Below are 26000 nucleotides of genomic sequence, written 5' to 3'. Positions count from 1 at the left end.
AGGTCAACCGATTAATCGGAATGGCCAATTAATTAGGGCCGATTTCAAGTTTTCATAACAATCGGTATTTTTGGACACCGATTTGCCGATTAATGAAAAAAAAACATTTTTACACCTTTATTTAACTAGGCAAGTCTGTTAAGAACACATTCTTATTTTCAATGACGGCCTAGGAACGGTGGGTTAACTGCCTTGTTCAGGGGCAGAATGACATATTTTTACCTTGTCAGCTCGGAGATTTGTTCTTGCAACCTTCCGGTTACTAGTCCAATGCTCTAACCACCTGCCTTACATTGCACTCCACGAGGAGCCTGCGTGGCAGGCTGACTACCTGTTACGCGAGGGCAGCAAGAAGCCATGGTAAGTTGCTAGCTAGCATTAAACTTATCTTATAAAAAGCAATCAATCTTAACATAATCACTAGTTAACTACACATGGTTGATTATATTACTAGTTTATCTAGCGTGTCCTGCGTTGCATATAATCGATGCAGTGCCTGTTAATTTCTCATTGAATCACAGCCTACTTGATGATTTAACAAGCGCATTCGCGAAAAAAGCACTGTCGTTGCACAAAGGTTCCTAACCATAAACATCATTGCCTTTCTTTAAAACCAATACACAAGTATATATTTTTAAACCTGCATATTTAGTTAATATTGCCTGCTAACATGAATTTCTTATAACTAGGGAAATTGTGTCGTTTCTCTTGCGCTCCGTGCAAGCAGTCAGGGTATATGCAGCAGTTTGGGCCGCCTGGCTCATTGAGAACTGTGTGAAGTCCATTTATTCCTAACAAAGGCCGTAATTGTACATAATTATGACATAACATTGAAGGTTGTACAATGCAACAGCAATATTTAGACTTAGGGATGCTATCCGTTAGAAAAAATACGGAACGATTCCGTATTTCACTGAAAGAATAAACGTTTTGTTTTCGAAATTATAGTTTCCGGATTCCAAAGAAATATCCGCCATGTTGGGTTTGTGCCCATAGGCGACGTTGTTGCCGGTGATGTCTGGTGAGGACCTGCCTTTACAACAGGCCTACAAGCCCTCAGTCCAGCCTCTCTCAGCCTATTGCGGACAGTCTGAGCACTGATGGAGGGATTGTGTGTTCCTGGTGTAACTCGGGCAGTTGTTGTTGCCATCCTGTACCTGTCCCGCAGGTGTGATGTTCAGATGTACCGATCCTGTGCAGGTGTTGTCACACGTAGTCTGCTACTGCAAGGACGATCAGCTGTACGCCCTGTCTCCCTGTAGTGCTGTCTTAGGCGTCTCACAGTACGGACATTGCAATTTATTGCCCTTGCCACATCTGCAGTCCTCATGCCTCCTTGCAGCATGCCTTAGGCACGTTCACGCATTTCCTTTGGTGTTTTTCAGAGTCATAAGAAAGGCCTCTTTAGTGTCTTAAGTTTTTACAACTGTGACCTTGCCTACCGTCCGTAAGAATGACAGGATGCTCTCAACTGAGCATCTGTAAAGGTTTGAGGGTCTTAAGGGTCAAGCCAAATTTCTTCAGCCCCGAGGTTGAAGAGGCTCTGTTGCGCCTTCTTCACCATACTGTCTGTGTGGGTGGACCATTTCAGATTGTTATTGATGCATATGCCGAGGAACTTGAAGCTTTCCATCTTCGCCAGTGCGGTCCCGTCAATGTGGATAGGGGCGTGCTCCCTCTGCTGTTTCCTGAAGTCCACGATCAGCTCCTTTGTTTTTTTTTACGTTGAGGGAGATGTTATTTTCCTGGCACCACTCTGCCAGGACACTCACCTCCTTCCTCTGGGCTGTCTTGTCATTGATGGTGTAGGAATATGTCGAAGATAAATACACAACGCAGAAGATGAGCGGATGAGAGGACTAAAAACTAGAGTATTAATGGTCATTAGGCAATTGTAAATAGGAGTTCAGTTCGACATCTGTTCAGAATCTGTGGAATGTCACTCCTGAACTCAGTAACGTCTGTATATTGAGTCGGGGGCAGGATACTTGTTATTTGGCCATTGGCCAAGTTATATTGCAAGAACTTCTGATTGGTCAACCCCAAACTAGGGTGGGGGGAGTTATAAATGGCATCCTGTTCCTTCGTTCAGTGGGGAAAAGCTGAGGACGGGAGACTGAACATCTACCTACCTCCCAGCATAACATCTTGATTTGTCCTCTCTGAATAAACCTATTTTTCTTGTGTTATTGAAGAATAACATCAGTTGCTAACATTGGTAATCAGGTCTACTATTGTTGTGTTATCTGCAAACTTGATGATTGAGTTGGAGGCGTGCGTGGCCACTCAGTCAAGGGTGAACAGGGAGTACAGGAGGGGTCTGATCACACACCCTTGTGGGGCCCCAGTGTTGAGGATCAACAAAGTGGAGGTATTGTTTTCTACCTTCACCACCTGGGGGGCTGCCCGTCAGGAAGTCCAGGACCCAGTTGCACAGGGCGGGGTTCAGACCCAAGGCCCCTAGCTTAATGATGAGCTTGGAGTTGGTGGAGTTGGCTGAGCTATAGTCAATGCATAGGTATTCCTCTTGTCCAGATGGGATAGGACAGTGTGCGATGCGAAGGCATCGTCTATGGATCTATTGGGGCGGTATGCAAATTTAAGTGGGTCTAGTGTCAGGTAAGGTAGAGGTGATTTGATCCTTAACTAGCCTCTCAAAGCACTTGATGATGACAGAAGTGAGTGCTACAGGGCGATAGTCATTGAGTTCAGTTACCTTTGCTTTCTTGGGCACAGGAACAATAGTGGATTTCTTGAAGCAAGTGGGGACAGCCGACAGATAGGGAGAGATTGAATATGTCCGTAAACACTCCAGCCTGCTGGTCTGCGCATGCTCTGAGGACGCGGCTTGGGATGCTGTCTGGGCCGGCAGCCTTGCGAGGGTTAACACGCCTGTCTCACTCACGTCAGCCACGGAGAACGATAGCCCACAGTCCTTGATAGCAGGCAGTGTTGGTGGCACTGTGTTATCCTCAAAGCGGGTGAAGGTGTTTAGCTTGTCTGGGAGCAAGACATCATGTCCGGGACGTGGGCGGTTTTTCATTTGTAATCCGTGACCGTCTGTAGACGCTGCCACATTTTTTACCTTTATTTAACTAGGCAAGTCAGTTAAGAACAAATTCTTATTTTCAATGACGGCCTAGAAACAGTGGGTTAACTGCCTGTTCAGGGGGTTCGGGGTTTTGAACTTGCAACCTTTCGGCTGCTAGTCCAACGCTCTAACCTCTAGGCTACCCTGCCGCCCATACATCATACATCTTGTGTTGGAGCCGTTGAATTGCGACTCCACTGTCTCTGTACTGACGTTTTGCCTGTTTGATTGCCTTATGGAGGAAATAACTACACTGTTTATATTCGACCAGATTCCCAGTGGTTCGCACTTTCAGTTTTGCGCGAATGCTGCCGTGTATTCACAGTTTCTGGTTTGAGTAGGTTATAATAGTCACAGTCAGAACAACATCGCCTATACACTTCCTGAAGAACTCAGTCACCATGTCTGTGTATATATCAATGTTATTCTTGGAGGCTACCCGGAACATATCCCAGTACGCGTGATCAAAACAATCTTGAAGCATGGATTCCGATTGGACAGACCAGCATTGAATAGACCTTAGCACGGGTACTTCATGTTTGAGTTTCTCCCTATAGGAAAGGAGGAGCAAAATGGAGTCGTGATCTGATTTGCTGAAGGGAGGACGGGGGAGGGCCTTGTAGACATCCTGGAAGGGCGAATAGCAGTGATCAAGTGTTTTTGCAGCGAGAGTACTAGAGTCAAAGTGTTTAAATGGAATTGACCCAACCTGCTAGATAGTCAACAGGTGAACAGTTGAAAAAGGTGGCAGTATGCATGTTAGTAAGAGCCGACTTACCTTCCTCCACCATGGCCTCTCCCTTCTGGGTGACAGCCTTGATGCGGGGTTCGTGGCCGGCGATCTCCGCTTGCAGGGCCTGGTGCTTCTTCAGCAAGTTCTGAACGCCAATCAAGTCTTTGCCCCGGTTGGTGGAGGCGGCGATGGGCTCCTTCTCCCGAATCCAGGTCTCCTCGTCCTCCACATCCCTGAAGAGCTGCTGCAGCCGCAGCGAGTCCGATAGCTTCTGCTTGCGGGCAGCCATGGGGTCGCGAAGGGCGTCGTAGCGCGCCATCAGCGCCTCCTGCTTGCGCTTGATATTGTCAGCGTCAAAGTGGCCCGCCTCCTGGAACTGACGCGCCTGGATGGTGATGCCGTCAATGCGGTCCTAGAGAGGGGAGAAAGAGTCAGTCAGTGTTGGCAGTAAGTCAGTCAGCAAGACTTACCTTGTGCACTGACAGACAGTAGTCAACACAAATATTTGAATGCCTGAATATTGTAGACCAAAATAATGTCTCTGCAACTGGGCTATGAAGGCTACTTGGAGTGGCAACTCCCATGCATAAAATCACAGAGTATATATTTGCCAGTCAATCAAAAACCTATAGATCAGCACAGTCCAGCCTTTTCTAGGAACTACCAGGCATGGACGGGACTCTTATAATTAGAGTAGAAACGCACTAGCTGCTCCCAGAGGTAAATGCAACAGTGTCTGTTAGTAGTTTACTTTTTGGTTCTGAAAACATCTAGTGATGGCAGTCAGTCAGTCAGTTACACGGTGATGGCAGTCAGTTACCTAGCGACCTAGCGGTGATTTAAGCAATAAGGCACGAGGGTGTGTGGTATATGGCCAATATACCACGGCTAAGGGCTGTTCTTATGCAAGCCGCATTGCGGAGTGCCTGGACACAGTCCTTAGCCGTGGTATATTGGCCATATACCACAAACCCAGAGGTGCCTTATTGCTATTATAATGTAATTACGAACGTTAAATAAAATGTTTTGTCATACACGTGGTATACGGTCTGATATACCACGGCTGTCAGCTAATCAGCATTCAGGGCTCAAACCACCCAGTTTATAAATGACAGTAAATCATTACCTGGTGTGCGGCCACATCGGCCTCCAGCAGGGCATGTTTCTTCTGCAGGTTCTGGACGCTGGTCAGGTCCTTGCCGTAGTCGTCGGAGGCCAGGTGGCCCTCCACCTCGTAAAGCCACAACTCAATGTCCTCCACATTCCTGTTGAACTGCTGCTGCTGGTTAGCCTCACGCAGCTTGATGCCTGGGGGGAGGGGAGAGAGTGGTGAGGAGATGTTTAAGGGTGGATGAAATTAAGTTGGATGTAGGCATTGAAGGAAGGGCAGTTCTAAATTATTTGTAGGTTTGGTTTCAGATCTTGGGGCTCTTAAATGAAACCTAGTGTAGTGACTAAAAACTAGCTTAAAACATAAATGCACCTTTTTGCAGCGCTCCTCTACAGAGTAACTAGCGTCGCCGCCATTTTATATTTCCTCCACTCGAGGCAAACTCAAAATGGTGGGCGCCATAATAATAACAGCCTCACTCCCACTCATCTCACCTTTGAGCTCAGTGGCCTCCAGCAGCTTCTTCCACTGGGAGCTGACCTCATCCATGCGGACCGACACTTCGTCGGCGGCGTAGTGCTTGCCGTCCAGGAGCTCCTGTCCAGACTTCTGCAGCGCGTCGATGCGGCTCTGGTTGGCTGACAGCTCCGCCTCGAAGGCCTGGTGCTTCTGGACCTTGCCCTGTAAGTTGGACGGATCCTGGGGAGAACAGAAAGAGCAGAGAGATGGTGAAAGGAAGGGGTTGTTATAAGTATTAGGCCATAGTACTGGGAATAAGGAACTGTGTGGTTCACAGTGGTATTGCAGCCTAATGGGATCCCACTGCAGTCTAGGAGAAAGTCACGTTGAGTATTGAAACCCCATTATAAAGTACTAAGTAGCTTACTAGCTAAAGTATACCACTTTAAAGTAGATAACTAACTAGCTAAAGTACATCACTATAGAATAGCTAGCTAAAGTAGCTAACTGAGAAACATTGATACCTTGTAGGCTTCGTCGGTGGCCGTCTTCATCTTCTCATTGATCCAGCTCTTGAGCTCGTCCGAGTCGCGGGAGAACTGCTGCAAGTGGAAGGAGTCCTCCAGGGCGGCGCGGCGGGACTGGGCACGCTCGTGCAGGGCGTTACGGCGGCTCAGCAGCTGAAGGGTGGGTGAGATTTTATACACAACACCCAGGATATGGTATAAGCAGATATAGGGCAGCAGGTAGCCTAGTGGTTCAGAGTGTTGAGCCAGTAACCGCAAGGTTGCTGGTTCGAATCCCCAAGCCGACTAGGTGAAAAATCTGTCGATGTGCACTTGAGCAAAGCACTTTGTTTGTAGCACTTTGCTAAATGACTTAGGACACATTCTGGTCCTGATCATCGTATTCTACTTACAGCATCTCTACGAGTGGCCACATCCTCCTTGGCGTAGTGGTTGTTCTGGATCAGTTTGGTGGCAAATTCATCCAGGGCCTGGAGAGAGGTTAGAGATTAGGCGTAACATTTGAGGAGGAAAAGCTGATCTTAGAGGTTACTGTTATGTACTCACAGTGATCTTCTCCTCCTGGGCGCTGAGGGACTTCTCAAAGTCCTCGTGTTTCTTCAGCAGGGCCTCCACGCTGTCCAGAGAGTCACCAAGATCCTCGTTCAGAAGGAACGCCTGCACGCACACAATAATTACTTCACACCCAAACATTTTTGGAGAATAATAATTTAAGTGTAATTAAGTGAGCATGTTATTGTGTGTGGATGGCGATACCTCTTGCTTGCTCATCCAGTTGTCGACCTGCTCCGTGTCCCTGTAGAAGAGCTGTAGGTCCATGCACTGCTCGTACTGCTGCCTGCGCACCTCCCACAGCTCCAACAGAGACTCCTTCTCCTCAGTCAGTACACCCAGCTACACACACGGATGGGGTTAAATTAATCTGTCCACAGGTCCATGTAAAAGCTTGAATTCCAAACCAAGGATAAAGAGACAGATAGCCCTACCTTCTCCTTGACCTCCTCTGAGGCGTAGTGTCCAGTGTTGAGCAGAGCCTTGCCGGCCTCGTCCGTGGCTTTGAAGCTGTCCTCATGGGCATCAATCTCACCCTAAGGACCACACAAACACAGTAAACGTCAGCAACATTGCAGGAAAAACTAGCATCACTGATTGAAGATCTGAGAAAATATATAGTACTTAACAACTGCAATTATATTAAAATTATTATTAGGATCAGTTTTCCTGTACCTTGTGTTCCTGGTGGCGGTCGAGGAGAGCCTCAGCTCCAGCCACGTCGTTGGCCAGCTCATCAGCGTTGATCAGGGCCTTCATCTCCGTCACCCAGCTGGTCAGGTCACGGAAGTCTGAAGTGTAGCGCTGCAGCCTGCAGGGGGCAAAACACATACAGACAGTCAGTCAGAAGATAGGGTTCTGCATACTTTCAACTAAACTGGGCTTAAATGGCTGATAAATGTTTTGTTTGACCATGCTATTGGGTAGTCGCTGTGTGTTAAGCGCAGTGGTGTTACGGTACTAACCCAGTAAAGTTACAGTACTGACCAAGTACGGTTACAGTAGGGACACTGCAATGTTATGGTAGTGACATAGTAACAATACGGTACTGACCCAGTAAAGTTAGTGTGTTCGCTGTTAGGGCGGCCAGGGTTTTACCGGTACCCACCTGTAGGAGTCGTTGAGGCGGGCGTGGCGCTCGGCGGCCAGCGTGCGGATCTGCTCCCAGTTGGTGATGAGCTCATCCCTCTTCAGGTGGATCTGGGAGGCGTTCTGGGGGTGGGTCTGCTGCAGACGTTCAGCCTCTCCGCCCAGAGTGTTGACCTTGTCCTCGAGGGCAGCCAGGTCTCTCTCCAGGCCCTCATGCTTGCGCAGCAGAGCCTGAACACTGGCCAGGTCCCGGCCAAAGTCATCGGATGCCATGAGCTGCTCCTTCTCCTTGATCCAGCTAATGGTCTCGTCCACATCCCTGCAGGCCACATAACACTCTCAGTCAGAACAGAAAATCCAAATGTCTTGATCCTCTCAGTTGTCTTGTGGCTTCCCCATCACACACACACTCCAAAAGAAAACACACACCCAGCCTGTCCTGGGCATACCTGTTAAATCTCTGCACCTCGGCGGCTCCGAACAGCCTGCCCTGCCTCTGCTGCGCCAGGCCCTTGAGCCTCTGCCAGGCGGCGTTCACCTCCTCCTGCTTGCGAACGATGAGCTCCGCCTCGGGGTGGGACTCCTGGCTCAACTTGCCCGCCAGCTGGTTCACCTCGTTCACACGCTCCTCGTGGGCTGCCAGGTCCGTCTGGAACTCCTCAAACTTCTTCTGTAGCACCTCTACGTGCTCCAGGTCCTGGCCCAGCTCCTCCGAGGTGGCCATGGCCTCCTGTTAAGACACAGGTTTTGGTAAGATTTAGGATCGGTTATATAGTAGGGCCCTGCAGACATGGTTTAGGGAGGCTAATGTTTAGAATTGGTTATCTAGTAGGGCCCTGCAGACACGGTTTAGGAAGGCTAATGTTAGGATAGGTTGTCAATAAGGTCCTATGGCAATGGTCTCCTGTTGGATATGATTTAGGGTAAGGTCATGTTGTCTATTAGAGTTCCGTAGACATGCTTTAGGCCATGGCCTCCAGTAGATATAGAGGATGTGTGTGACTTCAGGTTGAGACACTGACCTTGTCACTGATCCAGTCCAGGGCATCCTCACACTCGCGCAGGTACTGCACTAGCTTCTGGGCCTGCAGTAGACGGACACCCTTCTCCTTGGTCTTCTGCAGCAGCATGTCCCAAAGACGGTGAAGCTCCTCCAGACGAGTCTAAAAGCAGAAAGGGAAACCATTTACACAGGGTGATGGAAACTGATTCAAGACCAGGGCCCATATTCAGTCTCTCAGAGTTGGAGTGCTGATCTGGGATCAGGTCCCCTCTGTCCATACAATGTTATTCATTACGATCTAAAAGTAGAAATTAGGGCCCATATTCACAAAGTATCTAAGAGTAGGTGTGGTGACCTAAGACCAGCTCCCCTCATCCATGTGATCTTGTCCATTAATGATCCAAAAGTTAAAACTGATCCCAAATCAGCACTCCTACTCTGAGACACAGGTTATGGTTCCAGTACTTTGAGTCCAGTACTTGCTGAAGCTGTAGTTTGAGACCAAGATAAGTGCATATCAATAGAAAATAGGCACACACACATCATGCACTTCTCATAGTCTTCATATATAGGTCATAACTACACAGCAAACAGAATGGATCTGAAAGAATTAAAAGGGAGTGGAACCTAAAAAAGAGAGAAACACAGCCACACAGCCAGGAGGTCCACATCACCCAAGCACCTACTTTTATATAGTCTGCCATATTGAAACTTGAAACTATGGGTCTCTGGGAAGTCCGGTAGGGCGTGAAGGACTGAACCAGACATGATCAGGGTTAAAAAGGGTGGATTGTGTAGATCTATCTTGGTCAGGCACATAGCTCAGCGGACTGTGTGGGTGTGTGTCATTGTCTCTTACGCGGATGGTTTCAGAGGCAAAGTGGCCTTCGGAGATCATAAGGTTGCCAGTCTCGTCTAGCTTAATGATGGCTCCAGCGTTGGCCTGCACCTCCGCCTCAAAGGCCTGATGTTTCTGGAGCTTGCCCTGTGGGGGGAGAGGAGGCATGTTAGCATGGCAAAGATTACAATGGACAGGACAGACATACCTGGCGAAGGGTCACGGATTATGATGTACTGATCATTCTGTGTGAGTTTTATGACCTTGCGGTTTCATTTTGAACGGCCACTAGAAAGGTTACAAGTCAGTCTATTCACAAAAAGTGGCTCGTGCATACTGTAATAAAGTAAGGTGACAAAATGGAATCAGAATGTTATCATTCATTTTGTCAAAGCCATGGTTACAGTACAACACAACCCAAATTCCAATAGACTAAAATGACAACTGGACAGGCTGATCCTAAATCTACCTGGAGCTGTTGAAATGCATCCTTGTGCACTAAAACCCATGATGTGCGATAGGTAGGTACTGTTATGCCATATGCTGACAGACATACGGACAAGGCAGACTGACCTGGAGGTTGGTAGGGTCCTTGTAGTTCTCATCAGAGGCAATCTGCAGCTTCTCCTGGATCCACTTCTCCAGCTCGTCAGCATCGCGGCGGAAGAACTGGAAGCGGTACGAGTCCTCCAGCTTCTGCCGTCGCACGCCCGACAGCTCCTTGAAGCGCCGGTAGCGGTCCAACACCTGCTGCCGGCGCTCCTGGATGTCATCAGCAGACTCCAGCACTTTCACCCCACTGGTATCCATTCTCTGACAAGAGAAATACAATGGGGGAGGTAATCATTAACACTTCTTACCACTTGCAACAAAACGATTATGCTTTCTAGTTGTTAGCATTAATAGTTACTACAATTGAGATGAGTGGATGAGAATGCCGTCAGCCATCTTGACAAATGTATGTGTATGAACAAGATGGCTGCTACCATTTGTCCATCGCTTTGAATAGTATAGAAATAAAAGGTCCAACTGAGCCTGCTATGGCAACGCTAGCATCGCATCAAGCATTTCTACTTGGCCGTCATCCAATTTCTCTAATCTCTGCTTCTTTAGGCCTTTAAAACACAAGAGCTCTCAGAAACTGAATAGCTGTGGAGGACTTCCAGAAGGTCACGAAGTGCCATTCTTTCTTTTCCACTTTCTCTTTCCCTGGGGGCATTTGAACACAGTGCAGCTCTTCATGGATCTCTACTCACCACGCAAAAAAATGGATCTAGAGGAAAAGTCACGGAAGACACACAACTTTATAGAATACAACGATACAAGGCTGACTATTGCTATGAAAGGACAAAAACTCCCCAGTGAAGTAAGTAGCCAGCTCCTCTCCAGTCCAGCTGACTCGCCGTGGGGCCAGCAGCTGAGAATGCGAGAATGAAAAAAGGGAGTGGAGGCAGAAATTCCACACAGCTCTGAACAAACAGTAACCAGACCTCACTTCACAATTGGACTGCTGCTGTCAGCCCTCCTAACACGCACCGGCCCTCAGCCCCCCTCTTCACCAAGCCTATATACCATCCCACCATACACCGGGGGAGTGGAGGCCAGTAGAAAGAGGGAAGAGTAGGACGAGGTAACCAGACAGGATCACAGTCACCCACCCTGTATTCTAGTCCCCAGCCTGGATAGTGGGGCTGTTAGAGGACCACACCCTGGTAGTGACTGTAACGCAGTCTCTGCCAGGCAGGCATACCCAGGGTGCTTCCTTTCATATACTACTTGTCTCTCTGGACAATGAGGAATGTGAGCTGAACATTTGGTGTCATTTCTGGAGTGGCAGGGGGCCCGGGAGGGCGAGAGAATCTAGGCTCCTAGACCATAAATTGAATTACCAGTATTCAACATGGCAACTTTGAAGCTGATGTGACAGTGAACTGTAGCAGCATAAAGTGCATTTAAGATGGCAAATTTGTCTTTTTCAATCATTGATGAATACACAACAAAATGTGAGGCAGCCTCCAAATGGCTTCCGTGAGATTGTAGGATTTAAGCACATGGGTGTAATCCCAGCCTACCTGCCAACCATTGTGGGGGGATTGATAAATTGTCCGTGGCCAGTCTTTCCCAATGCTTAGGCCTACATCTGGAGTCTTTTCTCAGGGTGGTGTGACCTACACTGTGGCCTATCAGGTCCCTGTGACCTCTGATACACCAGACCAGGCCCTGGTGGAGAGAGGCCAGTCCATCTGAACACCAGGGGGAGAAAACACACAGCATCCTTCATCTCAAGTCAGGACTGTTTGCGCATGGTTGTCATCCAGTTCCAATAGACCATCTCATACCCTTCATACAATTAGAACCTTTTTGACAGAAATAAACAGACTAAACCATTCTTCCAGAAAGAAAGGTACAGACAAGGTGTCTCACAATAGACATGGATAAGATCAAAATGTGATATGACGACTATGAACAGAATTCAGTGTGCTTAACTGAGTAATTTATTTCAGTAAGGAGGGACAGAACATTGATTCACCCAGCCAACCCAAGGACAGTGAACCCCATGAGCAAAGAGGACCATATATAAATAAAATAAAATAGCTGACAGTCCAACAGTCTGCCCCAGGGGGTGGGGGTAGTGCTAGACCTCATGAAATAGGCCCATTGTTAAAACACGGCCAGCGCAGCTCCCATTCACACAGCGAGAAAGAGGGGTGGAGAGAGATAGGAGGGAGAGAGACAGTGAAATGGTCCATCTCTGACAGTAGGATTAGTGGTGTCAGCAGTGTGGTGACATTCAGCAGATCCAGGAGACACTGCTTGGTCTGGTCCACAGAGGGGCCGCTGGGCTGGCTGGGTCTCCTCAACAATCAACAGACCAGTTTGTTGCCTGGTTCAACTCTTCCCCAAACATCTTCCTACACCAGTGGCTCCCAACCAGGGGGTACTTGAGAAGATGCACATGAAGGGGTAATTCGGGTGCACTCCGTTCAGAGCAAAATTCAGTTGGAGGTACAGTAAATGAAAGAGTTTGGGAACCACTGAACTACACCATAACCCTAACTCACTGAAGAGATGGCACCAGGAAGAGAGAGAACTGAGGAGCCAGGAGTCCAGTCAAAGTGTAGATTGTTCTATATAGCTCATATACAGTGCATTCGGAAAGTATTCAGACCCCTTGACTTGTTCCACATTTTGTTATATTACAGCCTTATTCTAACATGAGTGAAATTGTTTTTCCACTTATCAATCTACACACAATACCCCATAATGAAAAGGCAAAAACTGCTTTTTAGACATTTTTGCAAAAACATTTGAAATATCACATTTACATAAGTATTCAGGCCCTCTACTCAGTACTTTGTTGAAGCACCTTTGTGGCCATGTTTACAGCCTTGGGTATGACGCTACAAGCTTGGCACACCTGTATTTGAGGAGTTTCTCCCATTATTCTCTGTCCCGAAGCCACTCCTGCATTGTCTTGGCTGTGTGCTTAGGGGCATTGTCCTGTTGGAAGTCTCCCCAGTCCACGGTCCTGAGCGCTCTAGAGCAGGTTTTCATCAAGGATCTTTCTGTACTTTGCTCCGTTCATGTTTCCTAGTCCCTGCCAATGAAAAACATCCACAGAACATGATGCCGCCACCACCATGCTTCACCGTAGGGATGATGCCAGGTTTCCTCCAGACATGACGCTTGGCATTCAGGCCAGAGTTCAATCTTGGATTCATCAGACCAGAGAATCTTGTTTCTCAAGGCCTGAGAGTCCTTTATGTACGTGCCTTTTGGCAAAATCTAAGCAGGCTGCCATGTGCCTTTACTGAGGAGTGGCTTCCGTCTGAACACTATCAAAAAGGCCTGATTGGTGGAGTGCTGCAGAGATGATTGTCCTTCTAGAAAAGGTATCCCATCTCCACAGAGGAACTCTGGAGCTCTGTCAGAGTGACCATTGGGTTCTTGGTCACCTCCCTGACTAAATGCCTCCTCCCCCTATTGCTCAGTTTGGCCGGGCGGCCAGCTCTAGGAAGAGTCTTGGTGGTTCCTGTTGTGTTCTTGGGGACCTTCGTTGCTGCAGGTACCCTTCCCCAGATCGGTGTGTCGACACAATCCTGTCTCGGAGCTCTACGGACAATTCCTTCGACCTCATGGCTTGGTTTTTGCTCTGGCATGCACTGTCAACTGTGAGACCTTACATAGACAGGTGTGTGCCTTTCCAAATCATGTCCAATCAACTGAATTTACCACAGGTGGACTCCAATCAAGTTGTAGAAACATCCCAATGATCATTGAAAACAGGAAGCACCGGAGCTTAATTTCAATATACTATCCGGATGTACTGTATGAGTTTATGGCCAATCTGCCATCAAACAAATCAATCTATAAAAAGAAAGAGATACGTCAGAAATAACTGACAAGATCATGAAAAAGCATTTAAACCCATTAGTAGCCTCTACACTGGCCCATTTTCTGTAAAAAGCATCATACTAGACAATTTCCCCTCCCCCGTCCCCTTACACCAGTCCTAATACACAAGGGTTTAAATCATCCCAGGATTTAGCTGACCGCAGCCCCGTTCTGCTCTGACATCTGCCTGTGGGGATGAAGGCACACGCTACTCTGACTAGCCTGTTTGAGGGACAGCTCTCTGGACCAATGAGTAAACAGCCTTTGGGTTGTGTCTTCAGGACACCGCCCTTTCCTGGGAGACACTGCTGCTCTGAGACACAATGTGCCAAAGTCGTTGTTGAAGGAGTGATGCAGAGAATTTTACAGCCGTGTGAGATATCGTCACTTCAGTGTGAACTTGAAGTCATCGGACCTTGTAAAGAGTTTGCCCTGTTGGCATGTGGTTTAGAGACAACTGAATGTGTGTGCAAGTCCAGGTGTCAAGCCCAATGCCTTCCGAAAGCATGTATACCCCTTGACTTATTCCAAAATTTTTGTTTCACAGCCTGAATTCAAAATGGATTAAATAGATATCTTTCCTCACCCATCTACATATGATACTCCATAAAGATGGAGTGAAAACATGTTTTTTTAAATGTTTGCAAATGTGTTGAAAATGAAATATGAAAATATTCACACACCCGAGTCAATACATGTTAGAATCACCTTTGGCAGCGAAAATAGCTCTGAATCTTTCTGGGTAAGTCTCTAAGTGCGTTACACACCTGGATTATACAATACTTGCCCATTCTTTTAAAAGAAATTCAAGCTCTGTCAAATTGCTAGAAAATTATTTAAGTCGTGAGAATCAAGCAGATTTAAGTCAAAAGTGTAACTCGGCCCATCAGGCCGGTAAGCAACTCCAGTGTAGAATTTGCATTCGGAATGTATTCAGACCCCTTGACAGATTGGACCAGGTTTTCCTCTAGGATATGCCTGTGCATAGCTCCATTCCATTTATTTTTAATCCTGAAAAACTCCTTAACGATTACAAGCATACCCATAACATGATACAGCCACCCCTATGCTTGAAAATATGGAGAGTAGTAATCAGTAATGTGGTATAGTGGATTTGCCCCAAATATAACTTTGTATTCAGGACAAAAAGTGAATTACTTTGCCACATTTCTGCAGTTTTACTTTAGTGCCTTGTTGTAAACAGGATACATGTTTTGGAATAGTTTTTATACTGTACAGGCTTCATTCTTTTCACTCTCATTTAGATTAGTATTGTGGAGTAATAACTACAAAGTCATAATTCCACTTTGACATTATGGAGTATTGTGTGTAGGCCAGTGACAAAGAAAATCTCAATTTAATATTTCAAATTCAGGCTGTAACACAACAAAATGTGGAAAAAGTCAAAGGGTGGGAATACTTTCTGAAGGCACTGTAAATGGTTACATTACAGAAAAACAAATCTGTAGCATTTATCAGACCACAATACATTTGGGGAAGGAAGAGGCCACGTCATAGCACGTTGTATCTTCGACCTGCGGAAGACCCCCTAGCACAGTGCAGCTGCAATAGGAGATAGTGCTCGACTGACGCTGTGAGTGGTAGATAACACCAATTTCCTCCATCTCCTGCCCCCTCTCTCTAACACTCTTTCCCTCCCTCGTCCACTTACCCACTAACTACCTCACACACCCCCACATACTACTACTAAACAGCAGAGCTGAATGCTTCCTCGAGGCTCACAGTCTATATAACCCTTGATCTCTCGCCAACAGGCTCATTCATTTTTAGTGCTAAGAGGAGACAGACAGAAGCACCATGCACAAATTCCATCCGCATTACATAGGATAGTCAAAGTCCAACCACCTGGTTTCTCAACCGTGTAAGCAAGCAGCAATTAAATAACTCTACGGTGGTTAGGACTTATACCTAACAGTGGTTAGGGCTGCTTATCAACTGTACAGAGACAAAGGTTGTGGATTGAGGTGGTGGACCCACATCCTGTTTTTGTGGCTTCATTGTTACTGTTTTTTTTCTGGTTCAAAATAGCACTTAGGTGGTGGGGGTGACAGGTGGGTGGCCATGGGTGTGGCCAATGGTACAGTCAACAACAAGAAATCTTAAAAATAATCATTTTTACCTTTATTTAACTAGGCAAGTCAGTTAAGAACAAATTCTTATTTTCAATGACGGCCTGGGAAAGAGTGGGTTAACTGCCTTGTTCAGGGGCAGAACGACAGATTTTTACCTTGTCAGCTCGGAGATTCGATCTTGCAACCTTTCGGTTACAAGTCCAACGCTCAAACCACTTGGCTACCTGCTGCGCGAAAAATCTGAAATCTTTTAGGCTTAGCTAAAAGATTTATGCTAGTTTCCTGCAAATCTACACCATTTACAATGGAGCTAAGAGAAAATCTGCAATCCTACACATTTTGCCATGGCTTATGCCATCTGAGTGACTTAAACATAAAATCAAAATGGGGGCCTCATGCAATGACAAAAATACTCCCGAATGCATGATTTGGGGAATGATTTATTCTCCCTGACTATCTAGCATTTATTTTGGTGATTGCTAGTTCTCAAAATTATTATTTTTTAAAGTGCCATTATCATTTCTACATACTTTATTTGGTTTTAGTTAAAAAGCTTTTTTTCCATCCCTAAAACTATTTTCCCAAATAGTTTTCTATGCAGAAAAAAAACACTAACTATAGGCCTAGATACCCGGAAAGTGGTTGGGTTAAATACTGACGCAGGAAACTAGGCTAAATTGCCACTTCAGTACCAACTACATAAGACATCTTTAGAGAAAGAAAGACGTTATGTCAGTGCACGGGACCGGCACACTTGAAGTGTTATGTAAATGTGGCTGTTTCAAGGTTCTCTAGAAGATTCTTCCCTCCCTCTGTTCTCCCCTTCAGTCATTTACCAAAGGTGCATTCAACTTGGGTGTTTACCTCAAACTGTCATGTCAAACTATTTCACATTTTCAATGCATTAACGAAATTTAGTGAATCAGCTATATTCAAAATTAATATTAATTTGGTATTCTTGATGAGTCAACAACTTGAATGCAAATATCATCACGTCATTGTCTGCAATAGGTATTTGTCACTGAAATAACCACTTGTAATCGCCACACAGTAGTGACAGTACCTTTTCAGACGGTTAGCCATTGTCATGAAGGCATATTAACAGGGCTGTTCCAATTCCGGTCCTGGAGGGCCAAAACACTTCTGGTTTTTGTTCCTACCTGGTAGTTAATTGCACTCACCTGGTGTCCCAGTTCTGAATCAGTCCATGATTAGAAGTAAAGGATGAAAACCATAAGTGCATCTATTCCCACTCTCCCCATTTAAAAAATCAGGTCATTCTCATAAAAACGTGCCACAGATTCCATTCGAGGAGGCCAGAGATATTTATAGATCCCTGTGTGGCTCCCATCGCTGCACAAGTATCCAGAGATATTGCTCTGCGGAGAGAGAATGCGACACAAGGTGGGTGGGTGGACGGGTTGGTGGAGAGGGGAGGGGTATTGATTTGCTTCATTCGAATTATTGCCTACGCATTAGGCCTAGGCTACTCTTAGTAGCTGGATATTTCATTTGAGTGCACCAAAGTCTTCGCTCGCTTCCTGGCATAAACAAATCCATTTGTTTTGACGGAGCACAAAAAATGATTATACTGAGGAGAAGGCCCATCATCACTCCCAAAGGGTGAGACAGTGGGAAACAGATAATTGGTCTTTTGACCAATTATATCAGATCTTTACACATCTGATATAATTGGTCTTTTGACCAATTATATCAGATCTTTACACATCTGATCTTTTCAGAGCTGATCGGATTGGTCAAAAGACCAGTAGGTGAAAAAAAAGATCAGAATTGGGCTGCCTGTGTAAACGCAGCCATAGTCAGCCCCCTCACGGTTCCTATGGTAACATCAGTTAGCGAGGGGTTATATGACGCCATACTGGGCGAATGCAGACCGGAGGAATTTACAGGAAACGGCAGGGTGATCCCAGAAGACTTAGTACATGCCAAATACATGTGCAAAGAGAAGAGGCGTAGCTTCAGTTCCCTTCCCTCAGAGTGAACCTTGACAACCCTCCCCTTACAGCCCACTCCACTCCTAGCTGATCGGTAGCATGCCCAGGGGAGATTTGAGTGCAGCTGAAGAAGTTAACAGTGGATGGTTGGTTTGTGAATTAAAACAATATGTACAAGAGAGTGATAAGGCTACATGACAAAATATTGAATTCAGCTTCATTGTTACTCTTATTTTCATACATTTTCACAAACTTTCAATCAGTCATACAAATCCCAAATCCTACTCTGGAACATCACCAAAACAATCACGTCTGGATTAAATCAAAATGGCTGCCGCCCAGTCAAGAACACAGTGAAATGCCAATGTCAAGAGATTTGACATCTGGGGAGGTTTACCATGCCAAATGCAAACGTGATTCCCTTGCATGTATGTTTTTTTCATAAATAATGGTCAGTGACATTAATTTAATCCAGCTCAGTTAAAATCAACACAAACCTTCAGTTTCATGCACACGACTCCACTGACAACGCATGCAGTAGCCTACACGTAGGCCTGAATTCAGTGATTCAATTACCATGGAATTCAGTTAAAACCAATCAAATTACCACATTAACCAAGTCCTGTCAAGACAAAAAACATTTGCTTACACAAACATACAATGCATGCAGAAAACGCAGGCCTGAATTCAGTGACAAATTCCCATAAAAATAAACTAAAACCAAATCAACTGACCAGAGTTAGATTAACACAGTTAACTATAAACATTTACTCAACTTAAATTCTCAAAAATTAAGGGACATGGGCTAACCATTAACCTGTAAAACCAACTTTGGTTATGTATCAAGAGAAAATCAAGATATTCTGGGCTGTTTATCCAGAGCCCTGTTCTTTCCAACACTGTCTCTGCAATCAGTACCTGAGGAGAGGTGGTGGCCATGAAGCCAGCAGCAGTCACTTCGATCTAGGCTCCAGATGAAAGGCTCAACTGATAAAGGAAGAATGAGAAACTGAACGCCCCTCTTATTCTCTCTCACTCGTTCTCTCGCTGCAGCGCAGACAGACGCATCGCCCCTGCAGTGGCTAGGCCGTGATGGGAGCAGGCCAAGATACCGCCCAGCCCTTTGCGTCTCTCTGCCTCTTTCCCTCCCTCCCTCTTCCTCTATTCAGCAAAACAACAGCATCATGGCCTGCTCTCAAACATTCTCCCTGGCTGCTCTCAGCATTCCAGAAATGTCCATGCATTCGATGAACACCCTTCCGATAGCAGCAACGCACACAACATGCAAACTAACACACAGTGGTGACACACGTTACCTTCAGTTTTGGTTTAATAAACTGGGACATGACGACAGGTGCCTGCGCAGGCTAAAGGCAACAACATACACCACAGTTTCATGTCAGAGCAATGGGTTATTTCCAACCATTCAAAAAGAGGAGAATTCAAACTATTGCTTTTAACGAACATGACTTGTTGACATTGATAAATACAGTTGCAATAAGAATATTCATTCAGTCACAGCATTAAAAAAAGTGTTTGTTATTTGCTTTGTGTCAAGTGTGCATGCTCAAAGTATGAGGTGAGTTAGGTCAGCCAGCCAGCAACCTGATAGACCACTAAGGCCAGGGTAACAGCATTTGCATGACATCCAGACAAGAGGCTCCTTAGCCTAGTTCCTATGGCATTAAGCTGCTACTCACTTTATGCAAACGCAGCATCGTTTTCTATGTAGTTTTACGTGGGAGATACTCATGAAACTAGTTAATTTGCTACTGCCATGGTTGAGTTATAAAACCATGATGCATCTATCTGCAAGAATCAACTGTTATTCTGAAAACGAAGATACCTAGTATATGGCAGTGTCTTATTTGAAATACATTTTACATTTGCCTGAATTAGACATTTTAACACCAAATTCTCATTACCGAAATGAGACCAGATTAAATTCTTGGGTCATTTTATACTCTTTTACTTGAATAAAACAAAATATTTTGCTGTAGGTTGTGCATAAATCATTAAAATTGTAAACTAGTTGAAGTTTACATTCAAATAATATTGATTATGTAAAAACAGTGTCTGAGGACATTTTTTCATTACCGTAACACTAAGTTGCTGTAAAAACTGCAATATTTTTTTTTTTATAAAATGTTATTCACCCATGATGCATCATCTAGAGGATTAGTCCTTAGTATATCTTGTTCTCAAACACGCCTTTATGACACTTTCTCATTACCGAAATGACTAAAAAGCTCAAATTGGGAAAAACTCGAGAGCCATTACCTTACCAACATGGAGGCATGAATGGGCTTCAGTGATGTGGTCCATGGTTTGCGTTACTTTGGCAATCTGGGCTTAATCTGATAGTGTGCCCTTGTTCTTTATACATAAACTATATACATACAAAAGTATGTGGACTCCCCTTCAAATTAGTGGATTTGGCTATTTCAGCCACACATGTTGCTGACAGGTGTGTAAAATCAAGCACACAGAATGCCACCTTTCCAAGAAGTCAGTTCGTAAAAATGTCTGCCCTGCTAGAGCTGCCCCAGTCAACTGTATGGGCTGTTATTGTGAAGTGGAAAGGTTAAGGAGCAACAACGGCTCGGGCCGCGAAGTGGTAGGCCACACAAGCTCATAGAACTGGACCGCCGAGTGCTGAAGCTTGTAAAAAATAGTCTGTCCTTGATTGCAACACTCACTACCAAGTTCCAAACTGACACTGGAAGCAACGTCAGCACAATAACTGTTCGTTAGGAGCTTCATGAAATGGGTTTCCATGGCCGAGTAGCCGCACACAAGCCAAAGATCCCCATGCGCAATGTCAAGCATTGGCTGGAGTGGAGTAAAGCTCGCCGCCTTTGGACTCTGGAGCAGTGGAAACGCATTCTCTGGAGTCATGAAAAACGCTTCAATATCTGGCAGTATGACAGACATATCTGGGTTTGGCGGATGCCTGGAGAACACTAGCTGTCCCAATGGATAGTGCCAACTGTAAAGTTTGGTGAAGGAGGAATTATGGCCTGGGGCTGTTTTTCATGGTTCGGGCTAGCCCCTTAGTTCAAGTGAAGGGAAATCTTAACGCTACAGTTTACAATTACATTCTAGACAATTCTGTGCTTCCAACTTTGTGGCAACAGTTTGGGGAAGTCCCTTTCCTATTTCAGCATGACAATGCCCCCATGCACAAAGCGAGGTACATACAGAAATGGTTTGTTGAAATCGGTGTGGAATAACTTGACTGGCCTGCACAGAGCCCTGACCTCATCCCCATCGAACACCTTTGGGATGAAATGGAACGCCTACTGCGAGCCAGGCCTAATCGCCCAACATCAGTGCCCGACCTCACTAATGCACGTGGTTGAATGGAAGCAAATCCCCGCAGCACTGTTCCAACATCTAGTGGAAAGCCTTCCCAGAAGAGCAGCAAAGGGGGGGACCAACTCCATATTAATCCCATGATTTTGGAATGAGATGTTCGACGAGCATACCATTGGCCATGTAGTGGATGGGTACATACAAATAACATGTATACACAGGTTATGACAAAAAACAAGTTTAAAAAAGATTGTGTTGCGAAATACATTATAATAAGTTAATTTTAAATATATTTATTTTCTGTGCTGTTTAACTTCAGCATTTTCAATAGGTGAGCAGTGTAAAAAAAATAAAAAAAATAAAAAAATAAAAATAAAATTTGAAGTTGCTTTGTTTATTGCCTTTTTGGACTTTGAAAACTGTTGCGGTATTAAGAATTATTGCATTAGTAGTTGTGAAAATTGTGGTAAAATGCATATCTGATCAATAAACACAACAATTATGAAATGGATGAATAAAGATCCTAATGTTAGTGATCCAAGAGTAATTATTTTCTGTCAGTTTCGTGAGAATCACCCATATACTTTTGTGCAGCTCAAATTTTGGAACGGACCATATCCGTCACTCTGTTTGCGTAGGGCCCTTTACACAAAACCGACACACTGAACAGAACATATACGGACAGTATAACTGAATAAGAGTGGCATCTGTCCTCGACCATTTCAGACAGGGAGTGACTAAATGGATAGGGATGCTTTAAATTAGACTACTTCACTGTCAACACATTCTCTGTTCAAATGTGATTATCAGTCAGCCAGCCGGAAACTATATAGCTGACCATGTTAAACAAGACAAACAATGAAAAAAAACTCTTGAATATGCCGGGAACTGGAAGCTAAATCAGTCCGCTGTTAATATGTTTAGGGTTAGGCCTATACGAGGTTCAGACTTTAAAATTAAATCCATACGACACATTTTTTTTTAAGTGAGGAGCGCTGATTAAATGTTTTTCATGTGAATTTGTCCTTGGTCATGTGTTTCCTTCCTGACAGTTGATGACCTCAACCGTGTTCTTGATCCCATCAAGAATGCAAAACACACGTCAAGAATGCAAAACACAGACCTGCCAAGGGTACATTTTAGTGTTTCAAGGTAGTGTGTGTCTAATGGTTTGAGCAGTTTGTTGTTGAGCCACACCCATTCTGTCACCCTTCAACAGAAACACAATGTGCATCACCTATGAAGGGAAGTGGGTGGTGGTGGGTAGAAGAGCTTATAAAATATACCCCTTTCTGAGCTCGGTGGATGAACTCCCTTGACTACACAAGAAGCTAATGAAATAAGTTAATTTTGTTTCCTGCCTGGCCCCTTCCATTCTATATATTTCCAGGGATTACCTCATCGAATGGATAGGGACAGACAGCAGCAGCATTATGATTGCTCCACCTAACTCTCCGAAATGCTAAGTAGAGCTTCCTTCCCCCATCCAATCGATTCAGATCTGAGCATAGTAGGGCGAGGGACTATTGGAAGGAGTTAGGGGCCACAATGCAACCAGGCCCGAGTTCGGAACATACCGTCTTTAGTCTGGAGTGATGACTGGAAAACTAAATTCTGACATTGGTGCAAAAACTACCAGAGACACTATGAGGACAGAGAGGAGACAACTGAACAGGCTCATCCATAACGCAGAAATGATTTCTTCACTCAGGCTGCAGCTCTGAGAATAGACCTGAAATTCTGTTAATAAATTAGCACGGAATAAGGCCATCAACTAGAAAAATGACAGGCCTTCTCGTCTCTGCAATGTCATGGAGACATTGGTCTTACTAGGTCACAGGAGAAGTAAAAACTAAAACAGCTAAAAGCAGCAAGCACAGATCACAAGCCTTGCATGCTAATCTTTGAGGACGTAGTTGTTACTTTCCCCATGGATTTCTCACTGAGGATGGAAAAGGCTTATGTCATGTCCACAATTGGCCACCACCCTTGAAATGCAACGCAATGACGCAAGCGAGGCACAGCATGGTCCAAATTCTCAGAGGTCATCACCCACCCAGCTGTGCAAATCCTCTCCCTGTGACTTCAACACATATCTATCTTTTATTCGATTTTTATTGGCATGGCATGTTTGTTCACATCTACATTGCCTTAGGGCCCTTGCCAAACTTTTAAAGAAGGTGAACTGCTGACAACAGCAGCTGTGTTGGAAAAGACAAATATTTTCATTATGATAACTTTACATTTATTAGGATTTTAATGAATTTTGTTATTATTATAATTGGTTTTAATGTTTCAACTTTTATTTAACTAGGCAAGTTTGTGAATAAGAATTTGTTCTTAACTATGACGACCTACCCCAGCCAAACCCTTATGACGCTGGGCCAATTGTGTGCCGCCTTATGGGACTCCCAATAACGGCCGGTTGTGATACTGCCTGGAATCGAACCAGGGTCTGTAGTGACACCTCTAGCACTGAGATGCAGTGCCTTAGACCGACCGCTACACCACTCAAGAGCCAGAGTGGGTGAGATAAAACTCTATTTAGCGCAAGAAGTTTACCACACCATCAAGACGATTATAATCAGGAAGGATTAGGTATACAAAAGGCTAGTAATACCACCACCCAATGAGAAAACCATCAAAATGCATTGAAAGCGAGGTGAAAGACAAATCGACAAAGGCCATCGACACCATCCAATGGCCGAATTACTAAAACAATGAACAGCCAGCCAGCTGCTTTCTGCTTACCATGAGAAAGATTAATTTAGGATATTCTTAAAGCCGTATTTTAGAAGTATGTAAATATTTGCCACTACGCAGTATTGCTGCTATATACAAACGCCCTGGTTGGCTTGACCAGCAGATGATGCCATTACATTCAATGGCATTCTAACTGTGTGGCATTGATGCTGGGCGGGTCCTTCGCCTGTAGCCGACACAAATATGTCTTCCGTCGACAACAGACAATAAATAACAATTAATTAAATAATGTATATGTATACACTAGGGTTATAGTCAATTACATACCATATGTATAAATGGGTATTTGATTTATAAACATTTATAAGCTGCAAATATTGCTGTAGAATGGGTCGCGACGTTGTGGGCTCGCTCTGTCAACGCAAGGAAGCTTAGCTAACTTGCTAGCAAGCTGACAAGCCAGTGATGGCTTCTGGTTCAGCTAGCTAATAAAGCTAGTCTCCATAAGGTTTTATAAGTCTGTTTCAACAAGTTATAAATTAAGCTTGTTTTTGTTTTTTTACCAGGGAGGAGATGGCGGTGCCCTGGCAGTTATGTCAAATATTGTATAGTACGTTTAGAAACTGGTTTTGCTGTCGGGCTTGCATGGTGAGGCCACTGAGGTATATAGGGTGAGGCTAGTTGTGTTAGTGACAAAAATGCTATCCCACACAACCTAACGTTACTAGAAAAAGCAGGATGGTAAAATTGCTATATGAATAGGCTAGTTAGTAAACGCCAAAGCCGTTTTTATTGAAACCCACCACGTGCACGCTTACCTCTACTTTGCAGGTAGCTTTCTAAAACCGGATCAAAAATGTGTGGAAACCTCCCGGAATAAAATAGCTGTCGACGGGCGTCGAGCTGTTCTGGGCTGTAGAGTGAGCTGTTTGGGATGTCGCTAGTGACATCATGCACCGCAGCACCGAATGTGTAACGATGACTGCCGGAAAATACCGAACCTCATCATACTATAGTTTTGCATGCGTATGTAATACATTTGTAATAAATGTGACTTAAATTAACATTATTTCCAGTGATAATGAAACTATATCATATCACATTAATTTAGTGACTGTTTCACATGTGTAGAAGTAGATGTGTGTACTCGTGCAGGATGCAGGCCATTTGGCCGGGTGCCACAGAATACATGTTGGTTCTATACAAATATATAAAAATGTCTATGGTTTGTATTGTATCGTGTCACCTTATGATTGTTGTCTTATTCATAGAAATAAAACATGTTTTGTTATACCCCTGTATCAAATTACCAACATTGTTTCCTATTATTTTAAATTAACATGGAATTTAATATTGATACATAGTTTGCTTTGTGTTAGCATACAAACCAATCTGTCTGACACAATGTACTTGATTTTATACTAGGTTGTAATATTTCAAGAATGTATGCTTAACACTGGAGGGCAATGCATGGCTGCCATGTTTTCCTCCGGGCTGGCTCGGCCCTCCCCTCCTGAGTGAATCATTGTGAGCTTACAGAACAGGGCTGTGGGCAGCTGAGCCTTATCCAGACCATCTCTGCAGACCTTCTTTCATTCCTCAAATCCCTCATCAACTCATCCCTGACCACTGGTTGCGTCCCCTCTGACTTCAAAATGGCCTGAGTTGCTCCCCTTCTCAAGAAACCAACACTCGACTCATCTGATGTCAAAAACTATAGACCTGTATCCCATCTTTCTTTTTTTTCAAAAACACTTGAGAGTGCTGTCTCTGATCAACTATCTCATTATCTCTCTCAGAGCAATCTTCTTGACCCTAAACCTCTTCTCTGTGTCACGGAGGCTCTCCCCATTGCCAAAGCTGACTCTCTCTCCTCTGTTCTCATCCTCCTAGATCTATTTGCTGACTTCGACACTATGAACCATCAGATCCTCCTCTTCACCCTCCCAGGGCTGGGCATCTCAGGCTCTGCACACTCTTGGATTGCATCCTACTTGGCATGCCGCTCCTAGAGGATCTCTGTCTGCGCCATGTACTCTCACTACTGGTGTCCCCCAGGGCTCGGTTCTAGGCCCTCTCCTCTTCTTTCTATACACCAAGTCACTTGGCTCTGTCATATCCATACACATGGTCTTT

General features: G+C 44.9%; 1 protein-coding gene and 1 non-coding gene across 21 annotated transcripts in view; both read right to left on the bottom strand.

The window, feature by feature from the left end:
• LOC139408394 (spectrin alpha chain, non-erythrocytic 1) overlaps positions 1-24804 on the bottom strand; it is a 53724-nt gene extending 28920 nt beyond the window's left edge. For 8 of the 20 annotated variants that reach the window (XM_071152201.1, XM_071152205.1, XM_071152204.1 and 5 more), the window contains exons 1-15: positions 19163-19192; positions 9977-10216; positions 9425-9550; positions 8585-8725; positions 8012-8292; positions 7582-7881; positions 7149-7284; positions 6908-7009; positions 6678-6815; positions 6468-6578; positions 6314-6391; positions 5919-6074; positions 5430-5634; positions 4951-5132; positions 3870-4236 (exon numbers count right to left, since the gene is read on the bottom strand). In XM_071152201.1, coding sequence (XP_071008302.1) covers positions 3870-4236; positions 4951-5132; positions 5430-5634; positions 5919-6074; positions 6314-6391; positions 6468-6578; positions 6678-6815; positions 6908-7009; positions 7149-7284; positions 7582-7881; positions 8012-8292; positions 8585-8725; positions 9425-9550; positions 9977-10216; positions 19163-19192 — 2593 coding nt within the window. Of the gene's footprint in view, positions 1-3869; positions 4237-4950; positions 5133-5429; positions 5635-5918; positions 6075-6313; positions 6392-6467; positions 6579-6677; positions 6816-6907; positions 7010-7148; positions 7285-7581; positions 7882-8011; positions 8293-8584; positions 8726-9424; positions 9551-9976; positions 10217-10659; positions 10679-18764; positions 18947-19162; positions 19208-24682 lie in introns of those variants that run through there. The other 12 variants (XM_071152206.1, XM_071152221.1, XM_071152222.1 and 9 more) reach the window with 10 other exon arrangements.
• Positions 4358-4493, bottom strand: LOC139410345 (small nucleolar RNA SNORA84). The gene has a single exon (XR_011634506.1). It is a non-coding gene; the product is annotated as a small nucleolar RNA SNORA84 (small nucleolar RNA).
• Positions 24805-26000: the final 1196 nt, after the last annotated feature.

Source organism: Oncorhynchus clarkii, chromosome 5, assembly GCF_045791955.1.
Source record: "Oncorhynchus clarkii lewisi isolate Uvic-CL-2024 chromosome 5, UVic_Ocla_1.0, whole genome shotgun sequence".
Lineage (NCBI taxonomy): Eukaryota > Metazoa > Chordata > Actinopteri > Salmoniformes > Salmonidae > Oncorhynchus > Oncorhynchus clarkii.
The sequence above is the reverse complement of the archived record's forward strand: the minus strand, read 5'-3'. Positions and strand labels throughout refer to the sequence as shown.